Source organism: Sprattus sprattus (genome assembly GCF_963457725.1).
Source record: "Sprattus sprattus genome assembly, chromosome: 14".
NCBI classification, from domain to species: Eukaryota; Metazoa; Chordata; class Actinopteri; order Clupeiformes; family Clupeidae; genus Sprattus; species Sprattus sprattus.
This window is the reverse complement of record NC_137912.1, coordinates 28,994,385-29,011,826: the sequence shown is the minus strand read 5'-3', so window position 1 is coordinate 29,011,826 and position 17,442 is coordinate 28,994,385. Positions and strand designations below refer to the sequence as shown.

General features: G+C 39.9%; 1 protein-coding gene across 3 annotated transcripts in view; it reads left to right on the top strand.

The window, feature by feature from the left end:
* The window catches only part of LOC308374993 (sodium- and chloride-dependent GABA transporter 2-like), a 50,461-nt gene extending 42,062 nt beyond the window's left edge, over window positions 1-8,399 (top strand). For all 3 annotated transcript variants that reach the window (XM_080851009.1, XM_080851008.1, XM_080851010.1), the window contains 4 exons: window positions 2,402-2,504; window positions 3,542-3,642; window positions 3,770-3,901; window positions 5,348-8,399. In XM_080851009.1, the coding sequence (XP_080707135.1) occupies window positions 2,402-2,504; window positions 3,542-3,642; window positions 3,770-3,901; window positions 5,348-5,506 (495 nt within the window). In that variant the 3' untranslated portion in view covers window positions 5,507-8,399. The remainder of the gene's footprint in view (window positions 1-2,401; window positions 2,505-3,541; window positions 3,643-3,769; window positions 3,902-5,347) is intronic.
* Window positions 8,400-17,442: the final 9,043 nt, after the last annotated feature.

Genomic DNA, 17,442 nt, shown 5'->3' with positions numbered 1-17,442 from the left:
ATAAGAGGCTTTTAAAGCTAGCTTGCACACTTTGGCTGATTGTCTCATCAAGGTCTGCTAGTCCTCAAAAGATTTTAAAATTTTAAAAGTTTTTATCTTTCAACTGAGCATGGGTTGTCTTTAAGTGTCGTTGCAGCTTTCATAGTTTCGTTTGATAGCACGGAAGAGCAAACCACGCACACTAGTAGGCTAATTCGTCACCATCAGTCTCTTTGTAGGTGAAGCCAAACTTAAGATAATTCTCTGAATATTTACGTGTCTTCTCCCGTTTGCTTTTGGCTGTTAATGGAAGGGGTGTTGGCATCCTCTAAATGTAGATCATCTGAACCGCCATCAGTGGAGCTTTTGTTCCGAGAATTTACAAAACGATCCATTATTTCAAATTGTATGGTTATGGCAGGCAACGTGTTTTGGCACCAGATAGCTAAATGTAGTTAAAAGTGCATATGTTGCCATGGTGATCAAATGATCGCGTGAAGACTCATGGGTAGCCTATGTATTATTTTTAACGAATAGAAAGCAATTTATTTGGGATGCACCGATACCACTTTTTTACAAACCGATACGAGTACGAGTATTTTTATTTGTGTACTTGCCGATACCGAGTACCGATACTTCCAAGATTTGGTTTCCATGAAAGATTTTATTTTATCCTCTGCAGGTTATGTCAAGCCTAAAGTACAACATTAACAGAAGGCTATCCCAAGCCAAAAATAAACAGAGCTTTCTGGTTTAAACAACAACAAAAAAAGAGTCAATATCATCACATTAGACAAAATTTAAATATAGACAGATGGCAATTTAATTTGCTGCATAGTTAACAACACAATCTGCTTAACAAAAAGTGAACAGAACTATCCTGGATGATAAGAACATGAGCACAGTTCAGTTACAAAAGGATCAACAACTCTCTTCCTCCCCTTCTCTCTCTCTCTCTCTGTCTGTGTGCGTGCGCGTTTTTTTCTTTTAAAAGACGTCAGTAAAGATTGGTTGCTTGGTCTCTTAATCCACTGGCATGAGTGAACTTTGTGTGCTTAGCACTATGGTGCGTCTTCAGATGTTTAATCAAATTGCTTGTGTCAAACGAAGTACTTTCCTTTCCGCCCCTCGACACTGTAACAGTGCAGATCTTACACTGTGACTTACTCCTGTCATCATTTATCTTAAAATGAGTCCAAATCGCCGTTAAGGCAGCACAACGGTATAGCGATTTCTTACTAGAGTTTAATGTTGACAATGAACTGGGCTACGTTCTTGCAGCCAAATTGACACTTGCCTGAAGTTTGACTGTGTTAGGGAAGTTGTTTGCAACCTAGCCAACATAGCTATCACAATAACATTGCAAAGAAGTTAACGCAAAAGCAATTAATATTAGCATCAGGCGGAAAAACGGAAAAAAAACGTAATAGTAGCATCAATGTCCAAGAGTGTTAAAACAACCTTGCTAACATCGCTTACGGGATGTCTTGCTAGTGGCTACTTGCTAGCGGGTGTTTATGACAAACTAGCAAGTCAACAAGATTCCTGAAACACAAGACAAGACAGACGTCCTCTTTTACCCTCACATGTCCTCCTTTCGAGACCTAAATGCGTCCGGGTAAAAGAGGAGAAAACGAATACATTCCCGTCCCCGTCAATCAACCGTAGCAAATGGCAATAATATGTTATAGGCGCAGCGTCGCTAAAGACAGTAGGCTAGCCCCTACACTTTGCCTATGTAACAGCAGTTCTAAGTTAACTGCAAAACATAAAATAGCCGAAGATAGCACTTACCTTTACTGGAGGTCGTACGTGTTAAGTTTAAAATCTCTAGCGAAACCGTTAGCTTACGCAAGCCACCTCCACACATCGTATCCAAGCTGTCATTGAATTAATTTAAACTGCAAGTTCAACCTCAACTTATCTGTCTGCAATACCGCTCTCGGCCTCTATGCAACTCGCCGCTCTCACACCTGGCAGGCATAGACAGTAGAGGAGAAGAAAACACACGCGTTAAGACGCAACACTGGGTATCGGTTTTTGGTATCGGTAATTTAAAACGAGTACGAGTATGAGTATTTTAACGAAGTATCGACCCGATACCCAATACTGGTATCGGTATCGGTGCATCCCTAAATTTACACGTTCTGTTTATGTTTATGTGGCCTATTGGATGTTTTACATTTTTGGAAGAGGGAAACAATGCTTCATATATATATTCATAATTTGGCGGACACCCTGCAGTACCTCCGCAGACCCCCTGGGGGTTGCGGACCCCCGGTTGAAGACCTTTGGTTTAGGGGATGAATAATTGAGTGCAACTGTAGATACCGTAACTAAATTAAATCTGTAGAATGTTTGATTTTTTCAGTTTGTCTCTGTATAACGCTGTATTATATTTCTGTTTCTTTTCCCCATTCAGGGAGGTATCCATCTTCTCAATACAGTTGACCTTTATGCCGTCAACCAGAGCAGTCTACTCTTCATTGCCTGCCTTGAGAGCGTTGTCATCGCATGGATCTATGGTGAATTAGCTGTATATCTTTCTGCACTACACAATTTAAATGAAGACAAACATGATTCATATTTTGATGTCCACATGCCAGAAACGGCAATCTAATAATACAAATATAGCAAGTAGCGATGAGGGGGGCCAAGCAGTCTAGCAAGGCATTGTTACCATGGCACCGTGATATCATCATGTCAAGGCTGTGCTTGTAAGTACTCACAGCAAGTTTTGTGACAATTGAAGAAAGATTAGCAGAGATACAGCATCCAGAAAATCCAGAATCCACTTTCCATTTGATACCTTTTGAAGATTGGACAACAATTCTGTGCTCTGTGTGGAAAGATCATTTGTGCCAAATTTGGGGAGGATTCAACTAAATCTGTGGCTGAATAAAAATGTCAGATTAAACTCTCTATGATGGCATCATACATTTGGTTAATTTGGTCATGAGGTTGGCATGCGCCATCCTTGATATCACCAGTCATAAAACTTAATAAGGCCAACACATCAAAAATGATTGGAAACTGTGTGATACAGCACATCATTTCACGTCATTTCAGTTTCTTGTCAATTTATTTTAGCCTTGATGCAACAACAAAAACATCAACCAACTGGTGTATTTCGAAAGAGGCCTATTAATTCTAAGAATTTTTTTTAGACCATAATTGAACCCAAGAAATGTTATGCTGAAGCTACTTAAGTACAAACCCAATTTGCAAAAAAAAGCTTTTTTAATGATGTTGCCTTTGATTTGGCCTTTGTTTAGTTAATGTAACTTAATTTCCTTTAGAAAAGCCTGGCCACGTTTAATCCTTTCATCAGGCATCAAAGCTGCCATAAGTTGCAAGCCGATTTGAATGTTATATGACCATCATTATGTTATGTTATGTTATAATAATTTGAATGGTGGGTTTGAAGGTATGTATGTTTGCATATGGTTAGGCTGTTACAAGTTTTCACTGTTAATGATTTAAGTTTAAATACCGGTCAAATAATATCAGCTTTTACTTCTCAGTAAGATAGAATAAATTAATGCTAAGCATGGCTTTGTAGGTGCAGATCGTTTCTATGACAACATCGAAGACATGATTGGGTGTCCACCATTCCCTGTGCTGAAGTACTGTTGGCTGTTCATCACTCCACTGATCTGTGGGGCAAGTGACTCCTCTTTATCTTTCTCCCTATTTTTCACATTTTTAAATGTTTAATGATTATGCATATCTTTATTGATAATATATATCTTTGCCACATCTGATACTCTCTTCCTCTTTGTCCATGTAGGTCCTCCTGTACTCTAATGTGTTATCCACACCCTTGGTACCGTTTTGGCCCTGGGGATCTGGCTTGGGTTTTGTTCTCATGCTGACTTCCTTGATTTGCATCCCTGTCTTCATCCTGGTGGCTCTTTTTAAGGTGACTTCTGTCAATATGTCGAGCGTGTACCTTGTGTACCTGTCTCCAATGTCCACTCACTCATAATTCCTCTCAACTGTCGTGCGTTACTATTCAGCAGCTCGTGGATTTTTTAGTTGGGAGTCGTGGTAAAGGGGTTCTTTTTAGCAACGTGGTCTATGAATATGAGAGATGGGTGTCACACAGAGCAACCAGTACTTGCCAAAAATGTATTTGCTTCTTGAATGTTGACATGGGCCTCTTGGCTGCCTCCCAGATCCATTTTCTCCTTGTCTTTAGTCAATTTGGGTAATGTCACTGTGTACCATATTTACTGCGCTTGTTTACTTGTTGATTTCCTGTGTTCCATACTACATCTAATGCATTCAAAATATGTACCCTTTTTCTGATTGATGACTTCCAACAGTTTGATTCCTTTTATGCTTTCAAAGCTCTTTCGGTGCCATAGCCCTGACCATAGCCCTGACAATAGGGTGCAGCCAAGAAGATGTTAGGGAAATCCTAAAGAAACTTACCATGAGTTTGAATGTGATTGTCTGATTTAGCACACATCTCCAATTATGAAAGGATGTCTACACTTATACAACCAACTCAACTATTACTTTTTTCCAAAACGGTTTTCGTTTGTGATACAGACTGAAATTGAAAGATTGGAATAACAATTCTGACCAGATTTTTCTTTGTTTAAATTTTGTACACAACAAAAATACAAGAAGCATGAGGAATTCTCTCCACTATCCACCTGTATCTAACCCTTCTTCAAAGGGGCCAGCATCACCAGTAAACTTAAAAAACATGTCTCTTTTCTCTGAGTATGAACCACGTCAAAGTTCTCTGACAGCTCCATCCTATACATTGGATCTTGATACACTGAACCTGCTGACTCTTGTGGTCAGTGGCAAGCACCACATTTGCAATAATTTCTCTTGTAGGCCTACAAAAATAGGTCAAAAATATGTGAAAAAGATGCTCCAAGCATAATCATTTAGCTACTTAATTGAACACAAATGGAATCAAGCATTTCTTCCATTCGATATTTATAAATTGTTTGTACCCCTACACTTTATTGTTGAATCCTAAAGACACTATGTAGGCAGTCACTAAAACAACAGGCTACTTTTCCAAGTTCTAATGGACCTTATTACAAAAAGACAGACCTCTACTGGATCTAGCAGCCATGGCTACTGGCACAGTAGGCGACGCGAAATGCAACGCTATGGCACATTTGTCTATCAGCTTACCATGCATTGTCTATCAGCTTACCTTGTGTTTTCCTATTTGTCGTTGTGGTTTAAGATTTGTCATTTTGATTTGCAGTTCACAGGCCACCATACAAAAAAACTGCCAGTTTCATCAAGGAGTGTAAACTTTTTCTATAAACAGTATCCATCTGTATTTAGCTGCTGCATGTGTGCCTCATATATCTTTTTTTATTTTATGTTACAGAACTTTGAGAACATATGCAGTCCATCCAGTGAATTGCGTCAGGTGAGACCACATAAAGCTCGCCTTACACTCTGCGGTTATGTCATCATTGATGGGCAGAAGCTTCAAACCAGATCCTGTGCTGAAGAGGATAAAGTCCTTACCACCAACAGTGTCTGACAATACATACAGTACAACTGGTGACCAAATGAGCAAACCTTGATCTTTTCGTAAAGCTAATACAGAATCTCAGATAAGTTTAAAGTGTATATCTTTGAACTATTGAACCTTTTGTTTTAAATGTTTACATTAACAGTGTCTCTAACAACTATATTAGTGGGGCAGATAACCTTAACAATTGTGCATGTTTTGATGAAAGGGTGAAATTTGGTACACATATAGCCAAAGACAGATCATACAAATCAAGACCATTATTTGCAGCTATCAAGTGACTGTCACGTAACAGAACGCGAACCACGTAGGTTTCGGGAAACAGAGTTTATTGCAGACGGATTACAGCACAGCAAACACAGGGTGCAGAAAGCACAGCAGACACGGGATGCAGAAACACAGCAGGGAGCGCTCGTCCTGGGTGGACTGCTCAGCCCAGGAGGGGCGCAGGCTCAAGGCACTGCCTCAACTAACGTGCGAGTTCACAAGAACACGAAAACAAAACTAAGAGGCAACCTCTGTAAGAAATAAAACCATAAACTATAAAACGCCATTGCGGCAAATAAAACACGAGCCAGGCTCGGAAAAGGGAAACGTTAAGCTGAACCAAGAGTCTACAAAACTGAACTAAGGCTATGGGCAAAACTAAGACAAACAAGCACGGAGATACAGATCCTTACAATGTAAGCAGGCTGGGTAAATACTTCGGGGGGGTTGATCATTCAAGGTGCGTATTGACACCAAACAATACCCGGCACAGAGTGCACAGAGTGTGGGTATATGAGAGGGTTGTGACAGGTGTGGCTGGGGTAGCAGCGATGTAAGCCTCCTTGGCCTCATGCCAAATGCCCTGTTAGAGCTATGTTCTGCCCCACATGACATTCCAAAGGAGGTAATGGCCACAATAGAAAGTTTATCATCCTCCTCTATGACTGAACCAGCACATCCACATAATAGACCATTCTAGAAGGAAATTATTATATTGTGCGAAACAGCACAATGTGCAGTCAATTCCCCCATCAAAAGCTGCCCTAAAGGAGCATGTTAAGAGGGCAGTCTACCGGGGAGGCCATGTGTGGGGTCAGATGCTGGTATCTACACCAGAGCTACCTTCACCCTGTAAATGGGGCTGGTCAAAGACATCTGAGGGTAATTATGAACCATTCTAGACATGCCTACCAGATATTTCCAGCTATGAACTTGTCATGAATTGACGGCCATCTTGAAAAATGGCTACCACGGCCGCCATATTGAAAATTCATGATGGCCCGATCTTTGGCTATATGTGTACCAAATTTCACGCTTTAATCACAAAGTGTCTCTAACAACTATATACGTACAGTATATGTATATGTACATACTCAATATATTAAAAGATGCTTCTTGATTGATTAGAGGATGTATTTAACTTCAAAACTCTGAGGATATTTACATATTTTTCAAATCTATATCATTTATAATTGTGATCCTAAATGTAACAATTGAATAACATATAACAATTCTTATTTCTTAATTGTATAAACGCGCTATAGAATGTTTCATCGCGAAGTGATTTATTATTAGCTGTGAAAAGTCCGAGTTGGGATGTCCTGGGGTGTTCCAACTCATGGAACGTCTCTCGTCCAATCAGAAACAGCTATATAATCGATAGAACCCAATTGTTTTATAATACACAACAGCCTGTGACAACTTTGCCGTGGTAACCAACATATTGTAAAGTAACCTGATCGCAGGCAAGCTTTAGTGATTTTTAGAATCTCTTTTGGAAAGTGTCTGCTTCAGTTCGTCAATGTTTCTACAATTTTTTTTATTCAAATAAGGTAAACCACGTAAAACTGCGTTGTTGTGGTCTCTCATCCACAGTTAAAAAGAACCCAAGTATATGCATAAAAGTGTGTTGCTAAATAAGCAAACATACATTGAATTCGTAGATTGACAACAGCTGCCAGTGTTGCTGAGTCTGCTATCGTATTTGTCTTATCTCAGTCAAAAAAAGTATTTTTGTCTTGTTTTAGTCAATGAAAATGTCTGTCTTTTTTTAGCTACTGCTGTTTAATAAACTTGCAATCTAGCTGAAACCACATACTTGCCTTTCAAACATCAACCACACTGTTAGCACTGACGAAAGTAGCTAGCTTTTTAATGTACTGTATGCAGTGTTGTATAGTAACGAAGTAGAAATACTTCGTTACTGTACTTAAGTAGTTTTTTTGGATATCTGTACTTTACTTTACTACTTATATTTCTGATGACTTTTACTTTTACTTCGCTACATTTTGCAAAGAAAACTGATACTTTTACTCCGATACATTTCCCCTGAAACCTTCGTTACTCGTTACAAAATCGAATCATCTTTAAAAAAAATTATAATCATGAGAGTGATGAGACCAAAGTCGGGGACTGTGGTAGAACAGACTCCAAGCAGGTTTGGCGAATCAGCTGTCCTAGCGCACGTTAATGCGATTTTTCCGTTCACAAAAGCCCCCTTAGTTACCGTTGCTACGTCAGCTAAAACTCCGAGGACTGTACCCAAAAGCATGGCTACGACGAGGACAAGCCGCGCTATATCTGTCAGTGTCAGTGATTCTTTTTGGAGTAATATATCCGCGATATCCTCCAGATCAAGGCAAAATGGACTGCAATATGCAGTGGAAGAACATATCAAAAACATTAAGATCAACAAGGAAGGGGACACAACAATAATCAAAGCAATAGCATACAGGTGTCAATCAGGGAATAGCTCAGCATGCAATTTCAGACGGTAACATTAACATTTTGACGTCAATTTTTGATTTTAACATTAACACATTTGTTGAAGAGAGTGGTAATAATACCAGTTGACATTAACCATAACTGTTTGTGGATGTTATCTTAACTAGATAGTTAGAACCAACTAGCAAAAGTGTAGATCGATATATAAGCAGCTTCATTTGCAGACATACAGTAGCCTATGTGTTTGTCTTTGTCGATGTATTGAGTAGAGAGTGGGGTTCAAATCAGCCCATGTTTATAAGTTTGCTCATTTTAGTCTGAATAAACTTCATTATTTTCAAAATTCTGACCCTTTGCTTTTTTTATTAACAGTATTTACTTTTTTTTTTTACTTTTTACTTTTACTTTTACTTTTACTTTCAATACTTAAGTACATTTAATATCAGAAAATTACTTTTGATACTTAAGTACAGTAAAGATCAGATACTTTAATACTTTTACTTAAGTAATATTCTAAAAGGTGACTTTTACTTTTACTTGAGTAATTTTCCAGTAACGTATCTGTGACTCCCTCCCAAGCACAGTCAGACATCAAATGGTTTTCTTTACGGGTTTTAATGAATCCTTTTTGTCCACATCAAACCGTGAAAACTGTAATACACGGTATCAAACATATACATTCACAACGTTAGCTGGTTAGCAAACACAGCATCCAATATAACACAAAGTTAAAATAAATAACGAACAAACAAAAAATACCTCGTTGGCTGCATGCCATGAGAGAAAGTCTTCGATCTTCTTTTATGGTCACTGTCTTTTCATTCTCTTATTTCTTCTTCAATGGTCTTAATATTTCACTTTACAAACAAACTCTTTAGCATGTATATAACGACATCTTCTTCTCTGTATGAGTCGCGCTCTAACATAACAGCCCATCTGTTACTATGGTAATGATACAAATACAAAAACACTCCAAACATAACCTATACAAAATATTAAAACCAATGCAGTGGCAACAGTTACACTCCCACCAAATCACACAAACTTACACTGAGATTTCTTACGCATACTGACTGTTGCAGTTAAACCTTAAACACCTAAAAACATTACACATCTATCATTAAAGATTAAATAAAGAAAGCAAAGATAAACATTAAACTTATTTCATAGAATGAAGATAAACATTAGAAATATTAAACGGGGTCTGCTTCTAGCAGAGTAACTAATTTATGTACAGGTCTCTCCAAGAAAACTGTGTTAGTTGTGGATTTACCCTTTTCATTAAATGTGGTGTCACTAACTAACAATCTGACCTTTCTCACCCTATCATCTGACCCTGGATAAACTTCTGTTATTCTGGCCAGCTTCCATTCATTTCGTGGGGTTTGATCATCTTTTAAAAGCACAATGTCGTTCACTTTCAGGTTTCTTCTGTTCTTCTGCCACTTTTGTCTTCACCGTAGAGTCCGTCCAAAAGTATTCTTGCAGATCTTGGATTTCCAATTCATTGCGCAGCATGTCACTTGTGCAAACTGCTACTACTGCTGCACTGAGCTCCAGTCTTGGTATTGTTGTCACTTTGGTTGGTGAGACTCTTGATTTTCCCATTACTAGAGCGCAGTGGACTTCGTTGGACTCATTGATGACTCGCAGGTAAGTACATTCACCATATCCGGAGGTGCTTGCATCGGCAAAATGATGAAGTTCATGACCCTTAATATTCCCAAAACTTGAAGGTAAGTAGCATCTTTTGATTTCCATTTCAGCTAGATTGGGTAGGTCTCTGATCCAGGACTCCCACTGGGGCTTAAGGTTTACTGGAACTTCATCATCCCAGCCAATCTTTTCTCTGCACATTTGTTGGAGAATTTGTTTTCCAATAAGAACAAAAGGTGCCATGAATCCTAAGGGATCATAGACGGAGGCTACTGTAGAGAGCACACCTCTTCTGGTGAGTGGATTGGACTTTACTTGAACTCTCAATCTGAATGAATCAGAAGTGATGCACCATTCAACTCCAAGCACTCTCTCCATATGAGGTAAGCTCAAGGCCATGTCTTGCTCTTTGATTGTGGCACGTTCTTCTTCTGGGATGGATGCCATCACATTCTTGTTATTGCAGACCAACTTGAGTCTTAGCTTGCCACTGGAGCAAAGTTCTCTTGATTCCTTGACTAGCTGGATGGCTTCATTCTCAGTGTGAACACTTGCCAGACCATCATCTACGTAGAAATTTCTTTGAATGAAGCGGATGGTGTCTTCACTGTATCGACCCTGCCCTTGTGCCGCCAGATGTTTCAGGCCAAAGTTGGCACAGCCAGGAGACGAAGCTGCTCCAAACAGGTGAACTTTCATCCTGTAGGTTGAGGGTGTGGTTTCCAGATTGCCACACTCCCACCATAGGAATCGTAAGTAATCCTGGTCTTCCCTTTTCACATGAAACTGATGAAACATCCTTTCAACGTCACACATTACTGCAATGGAGCCTTTTCGGAATCTACACAGGACACCCACTAACATGTTTGTCAGGTGAGGTCCGGTGATTAGATGATCATTAAGAGATGTTTCCTGAAATTTGGCAGAACAGTCAAATACAACACGAATTTTCCCTGGTTTTTGTGGATGATAAACTCCATGGTGTGGAATATACCAAGCTGGGCTGTTGTCAATTTCCTCCTCAGGGACTTTCTCTGCATCGCCACGTGAAATGATGTCGTTCATGAAGTTCATATAATCCTTGTAGTATGCTTCATTCTTCTTAAGTCTCCTTTGAAGATAATTAAGACGATGTGTTGCACATATCTTGTTGTTTGGAAATTTTGGTCTTTCCTGTTTGAACGGTAATGGCATTTCGTAGTGCCCATCATCCTTTTGTGTGATGTTTTCTTTTATCGTTGACAGGAACTTGAGATCATCTTGAGACACAGGATCCTCTTCTCCAGCTCTTTCTGAGAAGTCTGACTCCAGGACCTTTAGGATGTCTGAGGGGGTGATTTCTTTGACTTTGGTTCTATTCACATAGTGAACTTCAGTTTTCAGATTGACAGAAGGGTTAACTCCTGGTGTCACTTGCCTCACTACTATGCGATGGCTGATTCCGATGGCATCTTCATAATCTACACGGGCATTCCCATGGCCGACAATGCTCCACCCAAGGTCTGTGCGCTGTGCATAGGGCTCATTTTCTTTGCCAGACACAACTTCTCGTGGGAGTAAGGCTTGAGAGCAGTTGTACCCAATGAGCAGACCTACTTCACAGTCTTGTAAAGGTGCCACATCATCTTGGAGGTGTTCTAGATGGGACCAAGCTTTGGCAGTTTTAGCTGTTGGAATGTGAGTTCTGTTGGCGGGAATAAAGTCACGTGTGTAGGTTGGTGGTAAATAGATCTTCTTGTTAGAGTAAAAACCACGGACTTGAAGGTTGTTTACTCTCTGAGAGCTTACCAGTGTTGTTCTTGAAGTCATAGTAGAGAGTTTTAACTTGACTTGCTCCTTGTCTGCCTCCAAAGCATTAGCTACGTCACTAAGAACAAAGGTTGTGTCACTTTGTGAGTCCAAAAGAGCATATGTAAGTACTTCTTGTGATGGTTGAGCGGCAGATGACAGCCAGACGGGAATTATTGCAGACGTTTGTTTATTAGTTTCCTTAAGGATTACTCTATGTGAAGTAGCTACTGCAATTGTTTCACGTTGTGTTGCTTGGGGCATTTCCCTACTCCATTCCTGCCTTGTAGTAGACCTGTCTTGACTTGGACTTGGTTGGCCTTTGTCTCTCTCTTCGTGCAGACAAGTAGGATGGTGCCTGTTGCATGTGTCGCAAACGCTCCTTTTGTTGCAACTCTTTGAGAGGTGACCGGGCTTGAGGCAACCAAAGCACAGCCTTTCAGCTAGGACAAACTTGACTCTGTCTGAGACTGTTTCTTCCACAAACTTCCAGCATTTGAGCAAAGTGTGCCCAGTCTTCTTACAGAAAGTGCAGGTTTTCACAGTCTCTTCATTGGAGCTTGTAGTTAGTGTCTTTGCAGTAAAACTTTGATATCTTTGCTGTTTTGGCTTTTCAAATTCAACTTGTTTCAGTGACTGCAATGATGTAACTGGGTTACAAGCAATTTTCGCTTCTCTTATCAGAAATTTGACAAACTGACTAAAGGAGGGGAACTCACTGCTTTTTTCTTCAACTTCTATGACCTTCCGATTCCATCTTGCAGTAAGCCAGTCGGGTAACTTTGACAGAATTTTTCTGTTTTCATTGCAGTCGTTCAGAATCTCAAGGGCTTTGATGTGGACCATTGCGGCCTCGCAACTTCTGAGAAAATCAACAAACTCTCTGAGCTCAAAGCTCTCCTTAGTGCCGATCCTGGGCCACGCTTGGAGTTTTTCTCTGTATGCCATTGCAACTGTAAATGGGTTTCCATATCTTTCCTCCAAAATCTCCCAAGCAGACACATAGGCAGATTCAGTCCCAAGTAAGAAATAGCCATCCAGTGCACTCTTGGCTTGTCCACTTATATATCTACGGAGGTAGTATATCTTCTCCTTCTCTTGAATATTCTTCTGGCCTATCAAAGTTTGAAAGGACAGCTTCCAGTCACTGTATTTTAATGGATCACCACTGAATACTGATGGTTCAGGAGCTGGGATTCTGTTGGCACTTAACGCATCTGCCAGGACCTTGACAAGCTCTGTTGTGCTTTCACTCGTGGAGGTAGTGATGGCTTGAGGGGAAGGAAACACAGGCAGGGGCAGGTGTCTTGTGGTGCTCCGCAGCTGGTCATCTGCAACCCATCCATGGCCTAGGATGTCTTTAGGCTCTTGACTGTACACCTGCATTCTTGCTTGCGCTGCACTGAGCTCCTTCATGGCCTCCAAATGCTGTATTCTTCTCCGTCTTTCCTCAAGAGTTCTCTGTATAGCTGTGTGCTCTTCTTCCAGTTGAGCCTTCATTTCAGCATCCTCCTCTTCTCTCTTTATTCTTCTATTCACCTCTTCTGCGTCTTGTTCTAAGCTGCGCTTTAAAGAGGCGGCCTCTTGAGCAGCGATCTTCTTTTTAGCCTCTGCTTCCAGGCACTGTAATTCCAATTGTTCTCTTTCTTGTTCTTGTAACACTTTCAGAACAGCTTGGCTTGCAGCAGCGTCTGCGGCAGCTTCTTGATGTTTCACAGAAGACCTGTTTGAATACTCTGAGGCGCCCTTTGAGATAGAGGAGACAGTTCCGAATTCACTCACACTTGAGTTCCAAAGAGAGCTTGCATCTGGCCAATCTTGTTCTTCTCCCTCTGGCGTCTTCCCACTCAGACGACTCGAGGCTTTGGATACGATGAAGCTGGAAATCTCTACACACCGATCCACTCTTCGACGCATGTCATGGTCTGGTGTTGTGACTTCGCGCAGCTCTTCATAAACACGCTGGACATCTGCACAAAGGCCTCTAGTGTTGTCAATGATATCATTAAACAGACTGTCAGCTAATGGCTCTGCTGATTGTGATAACGGCTGCTTAGCGAATTTAGCTTGTGTTCTCCATTTTTGGTAAAAGTAGTGAAATCTTTGTTGCAGTGGTTTCATTTTCTGTTCTTGCATTTCTTTGCCTTTTTCTGTTACATTACGGATTCGTTCACTGCGTCTTGGCTGAGGCACTTCCTCTAGTTGGGCTTCAGTGTGACTGACTTGATCTTCAGCCGGCTCATTTTCACTATCCCTAACTGTATCCCTTACCTTGGTTGGAGACTGACTAGGCTCTGCCATTATCAAAGGGTCTTGGATATGAATGTAAATTGTTAATACAACTAGAACTCTGAAGTATAATAAATGTGTGGAAGAATTGCTAAAACTTACTAAAATGTGTATTAAATGTATCTGCAGTGTCTTAATATTTAAACTGAAAATATTATCATTGGCTATGATTACCAATAGCAGTAATGAAAATCAAAATGCACTTAGTACTTAGTACTCAATAACACTTATTGAGAACTTCAACATCAAATGACAAATAACTTTCAATTACAATTACCACAAAACACACTTTGAATTGGTATATTAAAAAATTCAAAACTAAAAAGTATGTACACTACCACTTTAAGCCTCTAGCTTCGTAAAACTGGCTATACAGTAAATGGCAAGATTCAGTTAAACGTACTGAGCAAATAAGTTGCATTTACCACTCACACAACAGTCCTTCAATTTAAGCACATAAACCTTTAAGCAAACTTTAGCAAATCCCTCTTCTTAGCCCACTCTTATTAGTGTCCAAGTTCTTATGTCTTTGCTTTCAAACAATTGCTCAATCAGTGTATGTGTGTGCGTCTTCAACTGTGTGAAAGTGCGTGATTTCGACTCATCTGCCTGTCATTTGACGAACGTTCCAAGCACCGTAACCACCGTAGAGATTAGTTCGCTAGTCTTGGGACTTCTTGCTGCTTCGCCCACTTGCGTCGACGAACAGTTCGAGTTTTCACTGTGACTCCCTCCCAAGCACAGTCAGACATCAAATGGTTTTCTTTACGGGTTTTAATGAATCCTTTTTGTCCACATCAAACCGTGAAAACTGTAATACACGGTATCAAACATATACATTCACAACGTTAGCTGGTTAGCAAACACAGCATCCAATATAACACAAAGTTAAAATAAATAACGAACAAACAAAAAATACCTCGTTGGCTGCATGCCATGAGAGAAAGTCTTCGATCTTCTTTTATGGTCACTGTCTTTTCATTCTCTTATTTCTTCTTCAATGGTCTTAATATTTCACTTTACAAACAAACTCTTTAGCATGTATATAACGACATCTTCTTCTCTGTATGAGTCGCGCTCTAACATAACAGCCCATCTGTTACTATGGTAATGATACAAATACAAAAACACTCCAAACATAACCTATACAAAATATTAAAACCAATGCAGTGGCAACAGTTACAGTATCTGTACTTTTACTCAAGTATGGCTTTTGAGTACTTTATACAACACTGCTCAATTGTGTCCTGCCTACAATAAGGAAAGGTTTTTGCCATCTTCTCACCAACAGCTTTCCGGTTGTCCCTAATCTTGACATTGCTGAGAAGCCCTACCCACACTTTTTCCGGTGTTTGTTTAGTTTCACCAGTTGGGAGAGGGAGGAAGTAGTTCAGCTCTGCTTTACAAGACTTGTTAATGCAGCAGGCCTATTGTGTTGTGAGGAGTTGACATCCAATTCAGGGCATGTAAGCTGTTTCTGTAACTGGCCATCTTATTTTTCAATCTGGATAACCGACCACTGTTCTCAGACAATGATCCAGGCTCTCTCCCTATGATATCTCATACTCAGTGGTAGAGGAAGTACTGAAGTTTAGTACTTAAGTAAAACTACAAGTACCCAGGAAAATAAAAGTAAAAGTAAAAGTACTACATCAACAATCCTACTTAAGTAAAAAGTAAAAAGTACTTACTTTCAAATTGACTTTAAAAGTAAAAGTAAAAGTACTCACGCAATGGGTTGTGCCATTTAGATAAAGAAATAGCTACTGGTAATAAATGCCTCTACAGATGTCACTACTAGTAATAATTATAAGCAACAACATTTGTTAATTGTTGGTGTACTTATTGGGCCTACTGTCTGTAAAACTGTTTACACTCTATCTTACAATTCTGCGGATGACAAGCTATCTACCAGGGATTATTTGCCACCCGCGCTGCTGTCAGACGCGTACTCTGCTGTCTGATTTAAACTTCCAACAGCAACGCTTCCATGTTGTTACTCGTTACATTTGATGAACACAGTTTCGCCAAAATGTTGCCTACACAAAAGTAGGCAACATTTTGGCGAAACTGTGTTCATCAAATGTAACGAGTAACAACATATATTGTAGAAATGTAGCGGAGTAAAAGTATACGTAGATAATAGCTCCAAAATGTAACGGAGTAAAAGTAAAAAGTATGCACTATTATTTTGACTTAAGTAAAGTACAGATACGTACAAATGTACTTAAGTACAGTAACGAAGTAGAAATACTTTGTTACATTCCACCACTGCTCATACTGTGATTACTCAAGAGACCCCCAACTTTAAGGAACTCTTCAATTCCTGTCTGCAGCATTAGCTGTGATATAAAGACACAGTTGATCTGTTGATAGGACATCAGATGGATTGGAGGTATTCTGAGGGTTGTCTGAGGGTTATCACTGTTAAGGTGATTTAAAAACATGAGTGGTATCTTTGTCTTTCAAAGTGGCTCAAGTAGTCAAAGAAAAAGAATCTCAAAACTCAACATCCATATGGCAAAGTTTAAAGGTACAGTTCCTCAACTGTATCAGGGATGTGCATCATGCTTAATAATCACTCGTTGTACTGCTAGTTCAGACATCTTGTGAGTCTGTTCCCAAAAAAAGAAAGGCATCCTATCATCATACATATGACTACAAAAACACAGTATCCTATTGACATTGCACAACGTAATGTCTTTAAATGGTCCCTTCATTTTATCCGTCAAAACACAGCAAAAGTCAAGTGATTACTCCAAGTCGATCCCCCCCAACTTTGGATGCAGCTAATGGCACAGTCTCAGGTCAATCTGGAGAAGGAATTTAAGATATCCTGGTGTGTCTAGCTCAAATGATCATGTGTGCACACCACACAGGTCTTCACCATAAATCCTACCAAATTCTCAAGTAATAATAAATTGGTGAATTTGCACAAACTCTGTGAGCCCTCCAGTAGAGCCATTGAGCAGAATCATATCATGTTGTTCCGTGGAAGGACAGAGAAGTAGCCAACTGCACTGGTGATTTGGTAAGTATTGCTTCCTGCATGTCATCCTTCAACAAATCCAAAGCCACAATAGAAACAGAAAGGGCTGGTTTTGAAAAACGTGTACATGTTTAAAAAAAGACATGTTTAGCCCCAGAAGTGCATAGTCCACATAGCCACAAGAGGACCAAATACCTAGATAGAAAATTGTCTCTTTTGTATGGACTACAGCAACAACCAGCTCAACTTTATTTCCTTTAGATCCATTCAATGTAACCACGCTGGCTCATCAGCTGCTACTTTCATTCCAATAAGAAATGTCAGAAATCCTAACAGGATCAAGTTCTTTCCAGCATAAGGCTTTTTTTAGAGGAACAATCCATTCAAAAGATCATGCAATGAATCTGGTGGGTAACCTGTCGAGACATGAAAGCTACTCAACTTTTCACCACACATTGTTTTTTGACTCCAAAGGAGTGGAAACTGCTTTGGTCATGCATCACTGTTCCGA